This window comes from Ictalurus punctatus, chromosome 11 (genome assembly GCF_001660625.3).
Source record: "Ictalurus punctatus breed USDA103 chromosome 11, Coco_2.0, whole genome shotgun sequence".
NCBI lineage: Eukaryota > Metazoa > Chordata > Actinopteri > Siluriformes > Ictaluridae > Ictalurus > Ictalurus punctatus.
Genome location: NC_030426.2, coordinates 11,127,943 through 11,147,954, shown reverse-complemented (window position 1 = coordinate 11,147,954; position 20,012 = coordinate 11,127,943). Strand labels below are relative to the sequence as shown.

The following is a 20,012-nucleotide window of genomic DNA, read 5'->3' as shown; positions in this document are numbered from 1 at the left end:
CAGACAAAACAAATATTAATACATTCCAATGAACCTCCCTCTCTTGCGCATTGTCTCTCTTGCTCTCGGGCTCTCGCCTCTCTTGCTTCATCCGCTCCGCTTTCCTCATTAAGTTGCCAGCGGAGTCTCGGGCCTGTCAATAACCCACAATTCACCTCTCCTGTCCAGACAGGATGTCAAAGGTTGACATCCACGCCTGCTAAACTCTTCCCCCTCACCTGCCCTGCAGTGCCTGAAAGAGACAGGCACACGGCTGCCCACACTCTTGCCTGTCAGAAATTATAAACACCCCCCTGCCAGAGCTGTCCTCCCCACAAACAGGCATCTGCTGCAGCATCCTAAAGGAAGTGTTAAATCCCTCTGACAAGAGGCTGCACTTTTACTGGCCTGCTGATATTAATTGGTAAAGAGAATCTAGTTAGGACATATTTTGTCTTCTTCAGACTACGTGAAGGGCTTGGCTAACCATGGTCGACACTGTAGGAACAAACTGGTCGGTTCCAGTTTGCTTTATTGCACGTTTAATCTCTCTATCTCCACTGCGAGGTATCAGAGTGGAGTAGGTAATGTGCTTTTATATAACTTTTTAATATAAACCTGCCCGTGTGTCTGTCCACAGCGTTTGCTGAACTGCAGACCGATATCCACGAGCTGACTCAAGAGCTAGATGGAGCAGGAATTCCGTTCCTGGATTACCGGACCTACGCTATGAGAGTGCTCTTCCCTGGAATCGAGGATCATCCTGTGTTGAAGGAGATGGAGGTGCAATGCACTGCACGCACACGTTCATGCGTCTCATGAAAGTCATGCTTCATTCTAGTTATCCTCAATGAACCTTTTATTCTGGTTTAGGTGCGTACGTGAAGATTCTTCTTCCAGTGTAGCTATTAATAGGATTATTATCGGATTATTAGGCTGTATGTGAACGTGGCTACTGATATATACCGTTCCACACTGCGCGCTCTCTCTCTCTCTCTCTCTCTCACACTCACACACACACACACACACACACACACACAGACAGAAAGCACATCTCATGATGCATAATTGGTAAAGTAGGTGTGTTGCATTGGCTTTCTATTCATATCTCTGGTGGAATCAGCTCTTGTGCTATATGGATCAATTTCTTATTATGCTGCTACTAAGTTGCAATCCTGGCCTCTCCAGAGACCGACACACACATTTCTAAATAAATGCTCTCTGAAAGATAGCGGCGCTTTATTCCACTGTTTAGGAGCTGTTAGAATGGGGCAGCTGCTCTGAGTGCCATCTCATTTCCCCTGTGTATTATGTAGCTCTAAGATGTTGTCTGCGAAGCAGAATGGGGAGTGTAGATGGCTAAACTTTTAAAGCCTTTTTTTATTTTTTTTGCACTCAAATTGAATATAATCCACGCAAAATTCAGTGTAAGCGCAAAAACTATATGGAGGCTCTTTTCCTTCTGAATTCTATTAACTCGAATATGAGCTCAGCATCGAGTCCCTACACTGATTGGGTACACCCATTACATGAGGCTAGTCAATAACGAGGAAGAAGAAAAATTCAGCAGGGATATCAGTGTTAATCATATTCTGCTTCGTTCTTTTGGTCGTTAATTGTTTCATAGACGACACGGTACAAGTATGTTATTGCTGTGATTGGTGGTCTACTTGAAAACTGGCCTATTAGCAACACGGGCTGTAATATATCAGTCAGGCTAGGTTCGATTTAATAATGACCCCCATTCAAGCAGGGTCTCTTTATTATGCTGACAAGTTAAAAGTGTTTCCCAGCCTGTTTAGTCTGTGAAGCTTGCTGCAAAAGCCAAATGTTCTGGCTTATTAGCCAGACTGAGTCAATCTGTATCAATAAAACAAGCTCGGTGTGAATTGGAGATCAAAAACAACTCTAAGATATAATGACTAGTCTGGGCTCTTTTGAGAACGAATCAAAGACACACGCGTCTTGCGCTGCCACTTAAGCTAGTCGGCGATGAGAAACCTGAAAATGGCTGCGCAGATGGCGCCTTGAACAGTCCAAAAACACATCGATTCTCACAGTCTCCTCAGTAGAGCTTTTAACATTGAAATGATGCATCACCTCCTGCTCCGTCGCTCCTGTCCTCCTCCGTCAGGTGCCGGCTAACGTGGAGAAGGCGCTGACGCTGTTCGGGCAGCTCCTGAACAAGAAGCACTTCTTGCTGACGTTTATCCGCACACTGGAGGCCCAGCGCTCGTTCTCCATGCGCGACAGAGGCAACGTGGCCTCGCTCATCATGAGTGCGCTGCAGGGGGAGATGGAGTATGCTACAGGAGTCCTCAAGCAGCTGCTGTCTGACCTCATCGACAAAAACCTGGAGAGCAAGAACCACCCCAAACTGCTGCTCCGCAGGTACCTGGACCCTTTTGTATGCATGTTTTTAGATAACTGCATGGTGTATGCTTTAATGTGTTGATGATTGAGGACATGGCAGGTCATTTGTCGCCCTTGCTTTGCCTCTGTTACTGTTCACGCCAGAATCCTTTCCTCGCACCATCTCTGTGTCTTCACTTCTGTCTGAGAATATTACACACCTGAGCACACAGGCCCCCCAGAGAGAGCGAGAGAGAGAAAGAGAGCGGGAGAGAGAGAGAGGGAACAAGTTATTTTAGGCATAGCAGGAGATGAACAGATATAGAGGAACAGAGGAGGAAATGATCATAGGGAATGGATACACATACTTTCTAAACAGAAAAACAGTAATTACTGTCCAGAGATGTGGAGAAGGAACAGAATTGGATTATGTGGGTGTGGCGATAACTGATTTTTGGATGTATATTTAAACAAAAATGATGACCATTTTGTGCTTTCGAGTATTCACAACCTACACACCCCTTCTTTAGACTTTTCCCACATTTTGATTTACACAGCGTGTCTATTTGAATGTACAAAATATTTTTCAACAAAAAAGCATACAAGAGTAATCCCCCCCACACACACACAACCCCCCCCCCCCCAGGTGAGTATCCACCTTTGGATGCAGATAGAGCTGCAGGGATACAGCTTTGCACTTCTGACTCATGATATTTTTCTACCCATTTTCCTTGAGTATAATTGCTCAAGCTCCGTCAGATTGAATGGAGATCACTGATGAACAATAATTTTCATGTTTTCCCCCACAGACTCCTAGTCAGTTTGAGGCATAGACAGCTCTAGCACATTTTGAACCACTCCAGTAAGGCTGGGCGATAAGACACAAATATATCGCGATACTTGAGGGCTTGATTTCTACCATACACAATGTGTATCACAGTATATAATGTAATGTACAAGCTGTCCGCAAAACAGTAGTAAGATTTAACAAAAAAAAAAAAAAAAAACCCCACAGTTAAACTGAATTTGATGGTCCTTTTCTTTAATGCCTCCAAAGACAAAGATGATAAAAAAATTTATTTTATTACAACAAATCAACGGCATCCATTCAGTACCATTTAATTTGTAATTATTTATATATATATATATATATATATATATATATATATATATATGTTTAATTATTATTAATAATTTTTAAAAAATGCATTACCATGCCATCTCAGAAAAGTGTATCGTGTAATCATTTATCTCAATATTGAAATTATATCGATATATCACCCAGCCCGACACTCCAGTGTAGATTTGGCAGTATGTTTAGGGTCGTTTGCTGTCGGAAGGCAAACCAGGATCGGCCTGTATTTGGTTCCGTCCATCTTGCTCGTTTAATGACATTATCTGCATTAGTTCAATTTCCAGGCTGTAACACTACAAGGGGATGAATACATACACAAAATATTGTATGCTATATATTGCCTGAAATACAATTGTGCCCAAAAGTTTGCATACCGATTTTAAGAGCCAGGGGGATGTAAACTTTTGAACAGGATGATCTGTGTAAATTATTCTGTTTAAAGATCTTTTTTTTTTTCTTTCCGTTTTGTACTGCCCTTCAGACGCTAAATAAGATAGTTACATGTCTCCCAGAAGATAAAATACTTACAATGTACACCAATCATCCTGTTCAAAAGTTTACATCCCCCTGGCTCTTAATGCATCGTGTTGCCTTCTTGAGCATCAGTGAATGTTTGCACCTTTTGTAATAGTTGTGTACGAGTCCCTCAGTTGTCCTCAGTATGAAAAATGGATCTCAACATCATATAGCCACTGCTGGAAATTGGTCAAATATTTAGAATATGATGGAAAAGCAAAGAATATGCAGGACCTGGAGGGTTTTTCTGAAGAACAGTGGGCAGTTTAACTGCTCAGGACAAACAAGGGACTCATGAAAGACTATCACAAAACAAAAAAAAAAAACAGTCGTGGATCATCCAGGTAACAACACACAGTATTAAGAATCAAACGTATGTAAACTTTTGAAACATCTGCTATGTGAAATAGCTTATTCAGGACAGTACTAAATAAAAAACATGGGATTTTTACGATCCCTCTTATTTTGTTAACAGTAAGATTTAACAGATTCTGCAAGGGGTATGCAAACTTTTGGGCACAACTGTATGTAAAAAAAAAAAAAAACCCAAAACAAAACAAAGGTCTAGCTGAGCGCTGTGCGTACATAGTTTCCCGAAGTTGCTCCAAAACATGAGTTGCCTGATCTAAGTGTACTCTCCACTGGGGCTTGTGTAAGAGCATGTTTTGTTCAGGTACTCCTGTCTGTGCTCACTCCAGCCATACCTTCCTCCAGCAGATTTACAAGAAAAAGCAGTGCCTGAAGTTCAAACGCACACAAGCAGGCACAGTCCTCGACCCCCTCCCCGCCTTCTTTTCTGCCGGCTCAGTGTTTCTCTCCCTCATTTAAACTTAGCACTGCCTCATTTCTCTGCGTGTTTCATCTGTCTGTGTGTGAGCGAGTGAATAATTAAAAAGAAGGGAAGGAGAAAACAGTTTACCCCCGCTCTCTCCTTCCACTCCTCTCCCCCTTCGTTAACAGATTAGCGCTAATAAAGTCCGCTAATTACTTTGTCTGTTAATTTGCTTCATTCCGAGGGACTCGTGCGAGGGTTGTTATGCGGCAGGTTTCTGCTCAACTAGAAAAGTTACTGAATTACTCTAATTGGTGCGTTTTCTTAATGAGGATTGGTGGTTTGCTTTGGAGAGTCGGAAGAAAATGAGCAACGGGCTTAGTAATATTGCTCATTCGTTCGGGCGCGTGTCGGTTCGCCGGCCGCGTTACGCTCGGGATCGTCTCGCGTTTGTTAGCGCAGGTGGTGCTGTTGGTCTTTAGCTCACTGCTGTCAGAGTGGAATTAAACGGCCTCCAATTCTCAGGAGATCATACGCGGAGTGTTTAGTAGTCCCGAGGCAAGCCATTACATAGTTTCTTGAAGCTTGAAGTAATGTTTATCTGACATTAATTTCTTTTTCGCCCTATCCCAACCCCTCCCCCCTCTTTTAGGACGGAGTCTGTAGCAGAGAAAATGCTGACAAACTGGTTCACCTTCCTCCTGTACAAGTTCCTGAAGGTGAGTGAGTGTGTTCTTGTGTGTCGGTGTGTTATTAAGCGTCTTTTTGTGCGCGTCCTTTTCGATTCTGTACACGCATGTGTGTTTGTGTGCGAGTACATGTGGTGTGTGTATTTTGTGCGTACGTGTGAACATAACAGCTTGAGGTTCCTAGTGTTTGTGTATCCTTTATTGACCTTGGGTGTCTTGCAAAGGCTTATGGGAGATTGAGTTCAGTGACAGCACAGAATCTGCCATATGTCCCTGGCAGAGAGACTTTCTCAGTCTCTCAACCATGAGCCGTGCACATGCCCATGCAGCCAGGACTCTATATATAGCCTTTTTATTTGATTTTATTTTCTGCGTCTGACTTCCAAATATCTTCGGTTTGTAGAAGTGAGTTATTAGACACACGGATATAGGAATCAAAAGAAGTCGCTGCTCAAGAGATGCTGAAGCGTGCATGGATATTTAACGATCCTTGCGATGCAACGAATGAGATGAACCTGCTTCACTTTTTTTGATATGGGCTTGGAGCGTATGTTGTTTTGTTTGTTTGTTTTTGTTCGTTTTTGCACTTTGATATGCTGGTTCACATCATGACATGAGTTTGAATAAGCATTTCAATCATGTAACTGCTAAAGAGATATTAAGTCGTGATTCACATTAAAATCAACACACACACACACACAGAGACTTTGCTGATATGAATGTGAGAAGCCCAAATCCAGTAGCTGTCAGAGTATTTGTGTCTGTCTCCTGTCTGTTGCTGCTCATAAACAGCTGTCTGTTTAATTAGCCTCGATACTAACGAGCCCAATGAGGCGGAGACATATGGAGGGTAGTGGGGGGGAGACGAGCGAGAAACTCCGAGGGTACGGATGCCACAAAGGGGCCGTGTGCACTTCTGTTCAATTTTCTGTTGACTTTAGTAGTTGTTTATTAGCAAGAGGAACTTGAGGTCCAGAAACCCCTACAAAGCAATACACGATGTGTGAGGAAGTTATTAGCTTTAATTAATTGAATTGTTGCTAATTAATTGTGGATAATTTGGCTGCCAATGTGCACCCCGTCAAGTGTGGTTTTCTGGTCTTATGATAAGAGATGCTCAGCAAGCAGCAAAGGAAACCTTTGTGTAGAGGAGGACAAACAATGCACTGAATGGGAAAGGACATGAAAGGACAAAGATAAAGAACAGTTCACAAGGGAGAGCAGGAAAGAAAGGTAGAACTTGTGAAAGATGAGAGGAGGCAGTGCGTAGGAAGGAATGATTGAGAAAAGTGAGGGAGCGAGGCGGTTTCAGCTCTCGTCTCATTGCCGGTTTGACACATTTCATGCTCTGAAGTGCTTCACCAGCACTTTCCTCCACAGTCATTAGCCTTCTATTAACCCCTCCATCAATTGGCACCCGCCTCCTTCACACAGACTCCGCAGCTCATTCAGACTCGCTCTGGGCTCCGTCCGTGCTGAATAGGGAATGCTCAGGGGAGCAGCGGCAGCTTACGCTGCTTTCGCCCTGTTTTTGTTTTCCCTGACTACAGGAATTACTCATGCATCCTGAAGGACTCTTTTGATAGATTGTGTCCTGCGAGTTTATGCTGAACTTGGACAACGAGCCCCTCTCACCCTGCAGTTTGGCACAGAGGAAACAAGCATCCTCGGTGTATAGATGAGCGCAGAAATCATTAATCCATAACAGTGGGACTGGTCTACAGAACAATACCCATCAGTGATCCTTTCATTCTCTCCAGTGGGCTATGAAACAAGAGCAGAAACACTGAAGCAGCAGAAATGCGTTTCCACACTGTACGCTCGGAATGAGTGTGTATGTTGGGAATTAATTGGAGTTTAATATACCTTGCGTTCAGATGATGGGAAAACAGTTTAGAGAAAACCGAGAGGTGGTAATGGCCCTTGGTATAATTCCAGAGCCATTTAGACCTAAACTACATCTGCACTCCGAAATGGGATTTTTAAATATTTAACTCCTCATTACAATTATATACCGTATGTGTTGGCCTGGGAGAAACCCTGTACATTTTCCACTATGTATAGTTCTGGAAACTTTTTAAAAAATCTTATTTAACGGTTTAAAAAAAAACAACAAAGGGACAAAATCACATTTAAAGGTTCATTGCAATTGCATTGAAATATGCCCTGCCTACCTCTACATTTATAACCTAATCTACATATGGAAAAAAAACCTCATTTCCCATTATAATCTTTAATTCTTTCAATTTAGGCAGTAGCGTTATCATTATCAGATAATCAGCATAATCCACAGCAGTCTCTGGTTCCTCATCTCCCCCGTGGCATTAAACACAAGCCTGTTCACATTGATCACTGCCTGTACCTCCATTTATGCTGAAATACTATTCCAGATACTCTCTATACTGTCTTTAAGTCAGTTCTGGAGAAAACCAGACGTAGATATAAATTAGAAATATACTCTTCAATATTCTCACTGCTAATGCAAATTTTTCCTTTGTTCATTATGTGCACTCACTGTGTGTGTGTGTGTGTGTGTGTGTGTGTGGACTTGTTTGTGTACAGGAGTGTGCAGGAGAGCCTCTCTTCATGCTCTACTGTGCAATGAAGCAGCAGATGGAGAAAGGGCCGATAGACGCCATCACAGGAGAAGCGCGCTACTCTCTCAGTGAAGACAAACTGATCAGACAGCAGATTGACTATAAGACCCTGGTCAGTAGCTTTACACCGAGAGTGTGGAACAGCAGTAGCTCTTCACACGCAGCTAGAGATGCGTGTTAAAGCTGCTCTCACGTCAATACCACACCACTCTGCCCTTTGATTTCAGATTGTGCCTGTGCTATGGTGCCATTGCTACTGTACCCGCACCGAGAAGCCTTATTATTCATCAGATACAAAATTCTTCCTTAAATGCAGCTCAGAAGCTATTTCTGTTAGCATTTATTTTCTCCTGTACTGTTTTTCGTAATGTTAACATGATTTTGGTACTTTCGTTTTTAACATTACGTTGGAAATGTGCTACTTGTTTATTATGAAAACATAAATTTTTTGAAATCATAGTCAGTGTAACTGGTATGGTCTTTTCTAGTCAGTGTAACTGGTATGTCCTTTTCTGGGCGGTGTAACTGGTGGGGTCTTGTGTAGGCAGTGTAACTGGTAAGGTCTTGTGTAGTCCGTGTAACTGGTAAGGCCTTTTCTAGTCGGTGTAACTGGTGGGGTCTTGTGTGGGCGGTGTAACTGGTGGGGTCTTGTGTGGGCGGTGTAACTGGTGGGGTCTTGTGTAGGCGGTGTAACTGGTGGGGTCTTGTGTAGGCAGTGTAACTAGGGTCTTGTGTAGGCAGTGTCACTGGTGTGTAGTCGGTGTAAGTGGTGGGGTCTTGTGTGGGCGGTGTAACTGGTGGGGTCTTGTGTGGACGGTGTAACTGGTGGGGTCTTGTGTAGGCGGTGTAACTGGTGGGGTCTTGTGTAGGTGGTGTAACTGGTAATGCCTTTTCTAGTCGGTGTAACTGGTGGGGTCTTGTGTGGACGGTGTAACTGGTGGGGTCTTGTGTGGGCGGTGTAACTGGTGGGGTCTTGTGTGGGCGGTGTAACTGGTGGGGTCTTGTGGACGGTGTAACTGGTGGGGTCTTGTGTGGGCGGTGTAACTGGTGGGGTCTTGTGTGGGCGGTGTAACTGGTGGGGTCTTGTGTGGGCGGTGTAACTGGTGGGGTCTTGTGTGGGCGGTGTAACTGGTGGGGTCTTGTGTGGGCGGTGTAACTGGTGGGGTCTTGTGTGGGCGGTGTAACTGGTGGGGTCTTGTGTGGGCGGTGTAACTGGTGGGGTCTTGTGTAGGCGGTGTAACTGATAGGGTCTTGTGTAGGCAGTGTAATTGGTGTGTAGTTAGTGTAACTGGTATGGCCTTTTCTAGTCAGTGTAACTGGTGGGGTCTTGTGTGGGCGCTGTAACTGGTAAGGCCTTTTCTCATCAGTGTAACTGGTGGGGTCTTGTGTAGTCGGTGTAACTGGTGGGGTCTTGTGTGGGCGGTGTAACTGGTGGGGTCTTGTGTGGGCGCTGTAACTGGTGGGGTCTTGTGTAGGTGGTGTAACTGGTGGGGTCTTGTGTGGGCGCTGTAACTGGTGGGGTCTTGTGTAGGTGGTGTAACTGGTGGGGTCTTGTGTGGGCGCTGTAACTGGTGGGGTCTTGTGTAGGTGGTGTAACTGGTGTGTAGTCAGTGTAACTGGCATGGCCTTTTCTAGTCAGTGTAACAGGTGGGTTTTTGTGTAGTCAGTGTAACTGGTATAATGTCTGAAAATAGCAATGTATGTATCATGATCATTTAGAGCATTGAGTTTAATGTCTCTGCTCTGTTCACAGACACTGCACTGCGTCAACCCAGAGAACGAGAATGCATCCGAGGTCACGGTCAAATGCCTGAACTGTGACACCATCACTCAGGTGAAGGAGAAACTGCTGGACGCAGTGTATAAGGGCAGCCCGTACTCTCAGAGACCCAAGGCAGGAGACATGGATCTGGGTAAGAGATAGCTACTCTAGTTCCACAGACATTTAAAGGCACCGAGTCCTCAGTCCACTGTAAATTAACGGTTGCCAGCAGCTAATCTGAACGGCTCTCACTTTAACCCATTTGTGTGTAGAATGGCGTCAGGGCCGAATGGCTAGAATCATTCTCCAGGACGAAGACGTCACCACCAAGATCGATAATGACTGGAAACGCCTCAATACACTTGCTCACTACCAGGTAATCACAATCTCATACCCATTCAATAGCAAAGCAATTACAACCAATGGCCCAACACCTCCTGCACCACTAGGTTACTATGGCAACATCCCAACAACCTAGCAGGTTCACAAGCTGCCAGGTAACCATAGCAACTCCCCAACAGGGAATGATAGCAAGCCTTTACACTGCAGAAGGACTATTCAACCAGCAGCACAAATCCGCCCTATTTCAGTTTTTCGGTGGCCTGCATGAAGCAGATAATCAATCAGTAATGTGCAACAAACAAGGTTTATAAATTAATATGTAATTTATAATAACACACTTCTATTTATGCATCCTAATATTTTGTTAATAATTGGACTCAATAAAAATAAAAAACCCTTTACGTATAAACATCAATTGGAATAGAGTGAAGTGATTGAGGGAAAACGCTGAAGTTAATTTCTATCCAATTAAACAAGTTGGGTCATTCTTTTCAAATCGCTGTTTAAATCGTAACAACTTCTTACAATGATTACGCTCACATTGGGAATATTTGCCTACATTCTACGAGTGTGCATTGGATTCAGAACAAAAGCTGGGTGCCAAAAATTGTCTTGTGAAGCAGCAAAAGAGGAGTTTATTTCTTTTTGATAAAGAAAAGATAAAGCGCTCTCTCTCTCTCTCTCTCTCTCTCTCTCTCTCTGTGTGTGTGTGTAGGTTACTGATGGCTCAGTGATGGCTCTGGTCCCTAAGCAGAACTCTGCTTATAACATCTCCAACTCCTCTACGTTTACCAAGTCCCTCAGCCGATACGGTTAGAGCTCGCGCTCTCTCTCTCTCTCTCTCTCTCTCTCTCTCTGTCTTTTTCATATTTCAGTAACCTGTAGCTGTGTGATTTAATATTTGATTGGCTGCTGGAGTAGCACAGACTGTCAAGCTTTTGATGACAGACATTAATTCCTGAATCTGAGAGAGAGGCTGCAAGTGAGAGAATGTGAAAGAATGGCATGTTACATGAGTGACAGTAAGGAGTGTTGCCTCTTTAAATGCGACAGATTCTCTCCATCGCTGAAAAGCTTTGCGTCACATTTGAACAACTCGCAATAGCAGTAATGGCAGCTATTCCGTCATGTCGTCTTTTATCCATCATTGTTTTGTAGTCTTTAAATGTTTGACTGATTTTTATATATATATATATATATATATATAATATACACACACACACTTCCTCTCATTCCTCCTGTCTTTCTAAGTAATTCCTTCCTCCGTTTCTTTATTCGTCACAGAGAGTATGTTGAGGACAGCCAGTAGTCCTGACAGTCTGCGCTCGCGGACCCCCATGATCACTCCGGATCTGGAGAGTGGAACCAAACTCTGGCATCTGGTCAAGAACCACGACCACTCGGACCAGAGGGAGGGAGACCGCGGCAGCAAGATGGTCTCTGAGATCTACCTGACCCGCCTGCTCGCAACCAAGGTAGATAAGACACGAGCTCATACTCAGGCCCATGTTCCTGTCTTAACCCTAGGTTTTCTATGTCTTTTATGTAGCTTCTCTCTATAGCCAGGTCATGTTGACCTTTGTATGTGAAAGGCTAGTCCCTGATTAACATTTAGCAGCAGGTCCAGTCTGACACGCACCACTGTATCTTAATTAGACCAGTGACCTTTGCTTATCGAGCTGTTTTGGGAAAAAGAAATCTGGCTTTTCTCCTCATCTGCACTCCTATCTCCTGTCAGTTTAGAGATCTCTGATTGAGATGTCTCTGCTTTAACTGCTTCGAAGCCACACTTCCCATAATCCCGTTGGGCCCCTCAGGGGTGCTGTTTAATCATTAACTGCATATGAAGCTCCAGGCAAGTTAGGTCATGTTTTTCAGACCACTGACGATTCAACAGAAGTCTTAGTCTACATCAATTTCCTGATCCTCATCTGCACTGCATAGTTTAGTGGTTTCCTGTTCTAACGCACTATTTTAATCTCAGAAAGAGTTTGTTAATGAGTTGGGTGTTGGGAAGAGAGTAAGCACAACAACAGTACAAAGTTTTGTTATATAATAATTTTGTTTGTTTGTTTAATTTATTCCTCTTGATCCATGCTTCTCAAAGTGGGGTTCAGAGACCCGAGGGATAGCCAGGGGGCCCGAGATTTTCAAATTTTGTTACAGTGACCATTACCAGAGCCACCATGATTATGCCTATAAATAACGGCAACTAGAATCTAATAACATGGTTTTAAAAAAGAACTCCTGCCCTAGATGAAATAAGGTTTGCTTTTAATTTAGTGGCTCCTTCCTCGTTCACCTTCCTTTTGATTTTTTGTCTTGTTTATTGTAAAGAGCATTATTTGGCCACAAGATATGAAACTGTTGTTTTATTTGCAATTGGAAAGCTAACTTTAATATTGTGTGTGTGTGTGTGTGTGACAGGGTACATTACAGAAGTTTGTAGACGACCTGTTTGAGACCATCTTCAGCACGGCCCATAGAGGCAGCGCACTCCCTCTCGCTATCAAATACATGTTCGACTTCCTGGATGAGCAGGCTGACAAACACCAGATAACAGACCCAGATGTCAGGCACACGTGGAAAAGTAACTGGTTAGTATCTGATGTACCATGGTTCGACTGTGATTGGGTTTTTAAATGCGTATGGAAGTCTGTGTTGACCTAAAAGTGTACAATAACGAGGACTTGACGATGTGCCGTGTTAAGTGCTTTGTCTCTGTCTCTTCTCTTTATTCTGTATTCACTCTCCGTCTCTGCAGTTTGCCATTAAGGTTCTGGGTGAATGTGATAAAGAATCCTCAGTTTGTCTTTGACATCCATAAGAACAGCATCACAGACGCGTGTCTGTCTGTAGTAGCTCAGACCTTCATGGACTCGTGTTCTACGTCAGAACACAAGCTGGGCAAAGACTCGCCCTCGAACAAGTTGCTCTACGCTAAAGACATCCCTAACTACAAGAACTGGGTTGAGAGGTAAGTCATTGTTTATGCTTTGCCTCAGCAGTATGTGCTTGTGATGTGTTGGAGATGGGCAAACTAGCGATGGCGTTATCATAACTGCTAGCCTTTAAGACAGCATGAACGTTAACAGTAGCGTTACACTCTGATTCATTTGAGCATAAAAGCAAAGAGCTCGGATTCAGAGCCTCTGCACAAAGGGCCACAGTGCATCTGACACTTTTGGTACACTTTTCTGGCACCAACCTTCAGGATCTTGAAGCTTGCAATCTGATTGGCTCGCCGAACTTCTATGTATACAGTGGTAGCACAGTGGTTAGGATATTGGGTTACTGATCGGTAGGTCATGTGTTCAAACCGAAGCCCTGCCAAGTCGTCACTGTTGGGCCCTTGAGCAAGGCCCTTAACCCTGAACTGCTCAGATGTATAAATGCCTGAATTGAAATGATACATATGCACTTCCATGCACCAGTTTTCAGCAGGAAAACAAACTTTTGCACACCAAGGTTTTTTGGAGCTCTGGGTTGAATACATTTCACAGAATCCTGTCTTTTAAAAGTTTTGTTTAAAGCAGTAAGAGGTGAGTAAATAAGCTTGCATGTTTGTCGACAGGATACAGGAAAAGCTCTGTTGTCAGTCAAAATGCCTCTTCCTGGGAAAGTAGGTGGTTCTTGGCCACATATATTGGCGAAACGTGCCAGGCCATCTAGCAACTATTCGAAATCTGGCTTGCGAGACATATGAAGGTTAGGAAACTCATGTTTACATAGATTTGTTAGGCGACTAAATGTAGAACGTTGGATCTTAAAACGTTGAATTTGTTTTTCTTGGCCTTCAAGCACACAAATTTGAACAAATCAATTTGTACTCGAGCAGTGAGGTTTGTTCTGACAGGCCTAATGAACATGCGTCACTGCTCATTTTTTCATGATGGGTGAAAATTATATTACGTTCCAAAAATAGCAAGTGGTCATATTGTAAAATATAAAAAAAAAAAGTATTAAGATGCATTAAAAAATTGATTTTTAATCGCACTTTTTAACCCTTATGCTACTTATTGATTTTCTGTGTTAACATGGACATGCCCCTTCTCTCTCTCTCTCTCTCTCTCTCTCTCTCTAGATATTATTCTGATATCTCTCGGATGCCAGCGATCAGTGATCAGGATATGAGTGCGTATTTGGCCGAGCAGTCCCGCCTTCACCTGAGCCAGTTCAACAGCATGAGCGCCCTGCATGAGATCTACTCCTATATCACCAAGTACAAAGATGAAGTAAGCGCTCATACACATACACACGCGCACAGATATAAAGCTGATCATACTGAGATGCCACACCATAACTTGAGCAGTGTGTTGTTATTATTATTATTATTATTATTATTATTATTATTATTATTAGGGCCAAGGTGCTCTGGCACCTTTTGTATCTGTTAGTTTTCTGCTTATTATTATTATTCCGCTCTTGAGTCTATAGCAGCCCCTAGAAAGTTATGAAATTTGGCAGACAGTAAGAGGACAGTCTCAAAATTATCCATAGCAATCTATCTCCGTCTCTATATTAATCCCTCTAGCGCCACCAACAGCTCAAAATTGCACTAGCCTTTCTGCTAATAACTTTTGAACCATACACGCTAGAAACAAAATTCTTCTTCCCCCTGGCTCGTGCCGAGTCGAACGGCCCCCATGGTTTTAATTTCCACTTGACTAGATTTTCCGCCATTTTGAATTTTCAGAAAAACCTACTTTTTTTTAATTCCTCCTAGACCGTTCATCCGATTTTCACAAAATTCGAAGAAAGCGATAATCTTCAGATTATGCTGGCAAAAAAGTTCTTAAAAACAACTTTTCGATGGACCAAACCGTTCTCGAACAACGCACAAATGAATCCAATGCCAAGTACGCCAAAATGGACGCTAGGCTATATCTCTGAAACGCTTTAGCGTGTTCATACCACACTTGGTGTATGTCATGGCTATCATGACTTGAGGGTACCTGTACAGTTTCATTACAGCACCATGTAGTGGTCATGTGATATGAAAAAAGCACATTTAGCTTATGAATGATTTGTCCTAAAATCATGAAACTGGTCTAAACAGATTCCATTTTGGCGGGTGGCCATTTTGAATTTAGTCTTAAACACTGATTTTATGAAAGACTTGGCACATTGTTACAAAAATTGGTAGGTGGCATCACAATCAAAAGTACTCAAAACGTTTTAGGGCACCTTGTGGTCAACAATTATAACTCAGTTACAAAAAAATGCTAATAGCTTTTGACTACTTTCGTGCATTGTCGTGAGATTGGTGTTCTCATATTCCCTGGGTCATGCAGAGAACAATAGGCTAAAATTCCTGCCCGCCATTTAGAATTTTCTGAAAAACCTACTTTTTCAAACTGGTCCCAGCTTGTTTGTCCAATTGATCCATAAGAGATCATCTTCAGACCGTGTTGGCAAAAGTTTATCAAAAGCTTTCGGATAAACCAAACCGTTCTCAAGTAACGTCTGAACTAATTCTATTGCGATTGTGTCGAAAACGGATGTGAGGCTATATCTCCATAGTGCATTAGCATTTTCAGACCAAACTTAGTAGCTGTCATTGGCATCATGACTTGAAAGTACCTGCGTTCTTTTGGAACAGCATCACCTTGTCAAAAATTATAATGCAATTTCAAAAAATGGTAATTGCTTTTGATTACTTCTGCCCATTGTCATGAGACTGCTCTTCCTCAAGAACAGTGATAACAGTTAGGCCACAGTCGGCCAAACTTACTCTCCGCCATTTTGATGTTGGGGGGAAAAAAAACGAAAACAAAACACCTTTTTGAACTTCTCCTAGACCGTTCATCTGATTTTCACCAAAACTGAAACAAATCATCTTCAGACCATTTTGACAAAACGTTATTGAACTCAAGTTGATTGGTCAAACCCTTCTCGAATGACGCATAAATAAATGTGAAAGCGATCATGCCAAAATGGACACAATGCTATATCTCCGTAATGCTTTTACTTATCAGGCCAAACTTCGTATATGTAACGAGCATCATAACTTGACGGTACCTGCTCAGTTTTGGAACAGCACCACCTAGTGTTCACGAGAAATGAATTTTTTTGCATGTAAATTCTGAATGGTTTGTCATGATCAATCATGACCAAGCTAAAATCATGCTTGCTTAGCTCCTCACTTTGCTTCTGTATTGCTTGGCCCCAGAATTGCTGCTTGCAGCTATATTTATTATTATTATTATTATTATTATTATTATTGCAGCCAAATAATGCTTCAGCATGCTGACTTACACACTCACCACCTGTGTAGTTGTCACTATATTGTTGATTTTCCAAGGTTTCTTTAAATGACTAAAATGAACTGTAAGCTAGCAGATACTGTACATTTTAGATAACAAAACGGATCATTTCCGAGAACAGAATAAGGAGAATATGTCCTGTTGTTATCCTGCAGTAATTATTGTTTTTGGACCTATTGGCCAGTGGCATTTTAGTATCTCCCCTCACTGAACCTTTAGCCAAATAACAGTCGGTTCTGCCGCTCCGTTATTGCACCCTGTGTGTGCGCGTCCCTGTGCGCACATGTACGCTGTGATTTTGTTTTTCTGGATAATGTAACACAGCTGGCTCCATTAGCACTGCGCCTCATCATGTGTCATTATGCTTTAAAAGCACAAGCACATGCACCCCCGTCGTATTCCGGCTTTAATAGACATGTGAGCGCAGATCAAAAACAGAGGCAGACAGGACGGACTGATCGATTGGTGGATTGATAGATAGTCCTCGGTGCATTGTAGTTCCACTTTGTGCTTCTTTCTTTGTTTTGTTCTTTTTCTTTCTTTATCTCACACTCTATTTTCTCTCTCCCTCTCCCCTGTAGATCCTGTGTGCGTTGGAGCGGGACGAGCAGGCGCGCAGGCAGAGGTTGAGGAGTAAGCTTGAGCAGGTGATTGACACCATGGCTCTGAGCAGCTGATCAGGGCTCCGAGCATTCATGACACACAAACTGAAGTCACACACCCCCTCCGAAACACACACTGCAAAGAACTGGCGCAGTACACTGGAGCTACTACAGAGCTGGGCACACACTATTCGTCTGTGTGAGTGTGTGTGTGTATATATATATGTGTGTGTGTGTGTGTGTGTGTGTGTGTGTCTGTGTGAGTGTGTCAACACAAGGACACATAACAGAAAGCATTTTGATTGTTGTCATTGGTGTATAACCTTTTGAATATTATTTAGTTGTGATTTGTGTGTGCTGGACCTCTTCACACATAGAAACACACACACACTTTTGCTCATAATTTTTGAAGACTCAAGAAGGATGAATTCTGGGATGCCTACACTCCAGCCATGCTATTGGTCAGGTGTTGTCACGACACACCCGAGAGTTCGCACAGAAGACAAAGGACATTTCAATTTATGTGATTAATTTTTTTCTGTTGTTAATTCTTATTTTTATGTTGTACAAATGTAACGGACTGCCCTCTCTCTGCTCTCTTTTTGCCACTCGTGTTACTGCTGAATTTGCACAGTTTACAGAAAAACAGTACAAAGGACAAATCTTCAGATTATTATATATGTATATAAATACTGCTACAATTTTCAGCCAAGTGAAAACTACCATTGAGATTTTTTTGCTATCTTATCACTGAAAATAGAATCGACAAAGACGAATTAGATATTTAAGCAAAAGAAAAAAAATTACATAGGAAGGAAAAAAAACTTTAAAAAAAAAAAACTTAAAAAAAAAAAAAAGAAGAAGAAGAAAATGAATAAAATGTTGTCCTGTGCCATGTTTTATTTGAATGTCGTTTAGTGAAAAAGGCATTTTGTTACATGGGAATGTGCTATGATTTTGTTTTAATATGATCTTGCCTGATGACTGAAAAAAAAAAAATCTGAAAAAAAATGTTTGGAGTAGATAATAGCGCAGGTAACCTAGAATTCTCCAGAGTTTAGAAGTTAAAGAGCTCTGCGAACCAAATGCGCTCGACTCCCTTCCTTCACCACGACGTGTGCCGCTCTTTCTCGAGTTTTCTTCCTCTTCGTGCGCAACGCATATGGAGGAAGAGCAGTAGATTTACACGGGCTCCTTTTTCTCTTGGTCTCTTATGTGCGAGAGAGAGAGAGAGAGAGAGAGAGAGAGAGAGAGGTGAAGCTCTTAATTCATCACTGCTTCAAACTCAGATCAGTGAGAGAGGGCGAGCGAGTGAGTGAGGGAAGGATGAAGGAGAGGATAGAGACTGCGAGAAAGAGGAGCTTTAGCCTCAGCTCATTAATGAGACAGGGCTAAGTAATCCTGTTACCCTCTGGCCTGACGCCTCCAGTGTGTGTGTTTGATTTAGCCTGCTTCTTTATAGATGATCTTTCTAATCTCGTATGAGAGGCGTGTTCTCAGATGACAGGCTATCTTAGAGTGTTGCTTTTTCCTTTTTCTTTCTTTCTTTCTTTCTTTCTTGTTTTTTTTTTTTCCCCAATTCTTGCTTTAATTTGCTTGCCTAAAACCAAACTGTGATCTGTGGTGGATTTGATTTGGTGTTTCAATTTTGTATTGCTACATTTTGTTATCCTGCCTCTGAATGTGGTTTAACATTGTACCTGAACAGCTGTGTTTTTTGCTCATCATTTCTCTCCATCACATGTACGTGGGTGGTGCTGTGTGAGGTACGACTATCCTAATTTATGTGAATTCAAAAACAAAACAAAAAAAAACCTGTCACATCCCAACCCCCCGATCGTGTGCCTGTACCCCCTGAGAGAGACCATGTGAAGTGTTGTCAGGCTTTTTGCTGGAATATTTTGGATGGGATAATGATTTTCTGTTATTGTTTAGATTTCCCCTTTGCTTATGTATCAGTGTTGTCTTCTAAGTTATTACTTTCCTCTTCCATTCCCAAAAGTCAAACTAAGGTACCATCAGGTTTCTCAAACATTCAGTAGATACTTTTTTTTTCGCGAAAGTATTTTTTTCGGACCAACCCATCAGCTAAACACAGGTTCAAACAGGGTTGTTTTCTGCCTAGAGCACGTCAAGCCCTGACCCACGTGTGAGGGCGAGCTGTCAGCGCTGATTAGCCGGCCAACGTCCGCTAGTTCTGACACCTTCATCCATTTTTAACTGAGGTGAACGTGTTGCGCGCACGAGAGAGAGAGAGAGACAGACTGAGGGAGAAAACTGCTTACCTCACAGATGTGGCCACGCAGTGGGCTGTGCGTGCGCCATGTGTGTGGTTTTTTAAAATATTTTATTTTATTTTAATAGGCTAGTATCTTCACCCTGCCATAAGATCTGGCCTAATGGAAATAGATTAGCTTTGCGCAAGGAGGCCTGAAGCCGTTCCGCTAACCGCTAGCTGATGAGCTATCAGACTTATGTAATCAAATGAATTTTACATTAGTCTACATAGCGCTACACGGCTCGGCCTGTGCTCCTCACTCAGCCAGAGCGAATTGAGATTCTGTACAGCTGTGGCGAGACTCGAAAACTGCTTCATAACCGAGCTGAGCTGTGTGTCGGGCTGACAGTGGTGTGAAGATGCATCCAAACATCTCAGGATCTCCCGTTAGTCTCCTGTGTCGGTGTTGCCTTTAGGCTGTCGAACGAATCCGGGACGTGTGAACAAAGGGCAAGTTAGTTAAGTTTATAAACTTATCCGGCTCGTGTGAGTAAGAGGCACTTAACAGAGACTTTTGGGAGCGTTTTTATGTTTACTTCCACATTGGAGTTTTATGATTACTTCCACTCTGCACCCTTGTAGAGATCAATGGAGCAATCCTTTATTTTCACCCATGCTGATCTGTATGAAAAGGGTGATGGTAATAGCGGTGAGTTTTCAGCTGGGGAAAGAAAGCAAGCGGTGCACGCACTCCTTCAGACTGCTTTCATATAAAAGCTCCT

The 20,012-nt window shown here is 42.7% G+C and overlaps 1 protein-coding gene across 2 annotated transcripts in view; it reads left to right on the top strand.

The window, feature by feature from the left end:
* plxna1b (plexin A1b) overlaps window positions 1-17,872 on the top strand; it is a 225,193-nt gene extending 207,321 nt beyond the window's left edge. For both annotated transcript variants that reach the window (XM_017479802.3, XM_053683765.1), the window contains exons 21-32: window positions 620-762; window positions 2,114-2,370; window positions 5,407-5,473; window positions 8,006-8,152; window positions 9,794-9,953; window positions 10,075-10,178; window positions 10,860-10,956; window positions 11,429-11,619; window positions 12,572-12,741; window positions 12,909-13,121; window positions 14,229-14,379; window positions 16,992-17,872. In XM_017479802.3, coding sequence (XP_017335291.1) covers window positions 620-762; window positions 2,114-2,370; window positions 5,407-5,473; window positions 8,006-8,152; window positions 9,794-9,953; window positions 10,075-10,178; window positions 10,860-10,956; window positions 11,429-11,619; window positions 12,572-12,741; window positions 12,909-13,121; window positions 14,229-14,379; window positions 16,992-17,087 — 1,796 coding nt within the window. In that variant the 3' untranslated portion in view covers window positions 17,088-17,872. The remainder of the gene's footprint in view (window positions 1-619; window positions 763-2,113; window positions 2,371-5,406; window positions 5,474-8,005; window positions 8,153-9,793; window positions 9,954-10,074; window positions 10,179-10,859; window positions 10,957-11,428; window positions 11,620-12,571; window positions 12,742-12,908; window positions 13,122-14,228; window positions 14,380-16,991) is intronic.
* The last annotated feature ends 2,140 nt before the right edge of the window (window positions 17,873-20,012 follow it).